This window comes from Fibroporia radiculosa (genome assembly GCF_000313525.1).
Source record: "Fibroporia radiculosa TFFH 294 genomic supercontigs, scaffold98378, whole genome shotgun sequence".
Lineage (NCBI taxonomy): Eukaryota > Fungi > Basidiomycota > Agaricomycetes > Polyporales > Fibroporiaceae > Fibroporia > Fibroporia radiculosa.
Genome location: NW_012133523.1, coordinates 24,256 through 24,631, shown reverse-complemented (window position 1 = coordinate 24,631; position 376 = coordinate 24,256). Strand labels below are relative to the sequence as shown.

At 41.2% G+C, this 376-nt stretch overlaps 1 protein-coding gene across 1 annotated transcript; it reads left to right on the top strand.

Moving 5' to 3' along the window:
* Positions 1-180: 180 nt before the first annotated feature.
* On the top strand, positions 181-376 carry FIBRA_08386 (uncharacterized protein; the record flags this gene model as incomplete). Its single annotated transcript, XM_012330029.1, has 2 exons — positions 181-222; positions 275-376. The coding sequence occupies 2 exons, from the start codon at positions 181-183 to the stop codon at positions 374-376; spliced, it is 144 nt and encodes a 47-aa protein (XP_012185419.1).

The window sequence follows — 376 nt, the reverse complement described above, 5'->3', positions numbered from 1 at the left end:
ACGCATATTTTCATACGAAGTAAATCCTTTCGTATATATTCTAGACGTTACGAGTCTAGAATAATATGTTATTATTCTCGCTCCTTGCTCTCAACCATCATCCGTCTCAACAGTGCTATTAGATTCTCTTGAAGGGCATTCAGAGTTCTTTATGCTGGACTAGTATGCAGGCCCATCAGAATGCCACTTTCCTTCTCGACATCGGGCCTCGGGAACTACCAAGTATTTTAAGCAAATATAAGTTCCTATTTTACTAACGGCTAAGCATCTGCAGATTGGCTGGCTGGCTATAGACAAGGGTGACATGACGGAATGGTGTATAATGTATATATTGACGACATGGGACTTTTCAAGTTCGTCCAAGTCGCAGACTTGA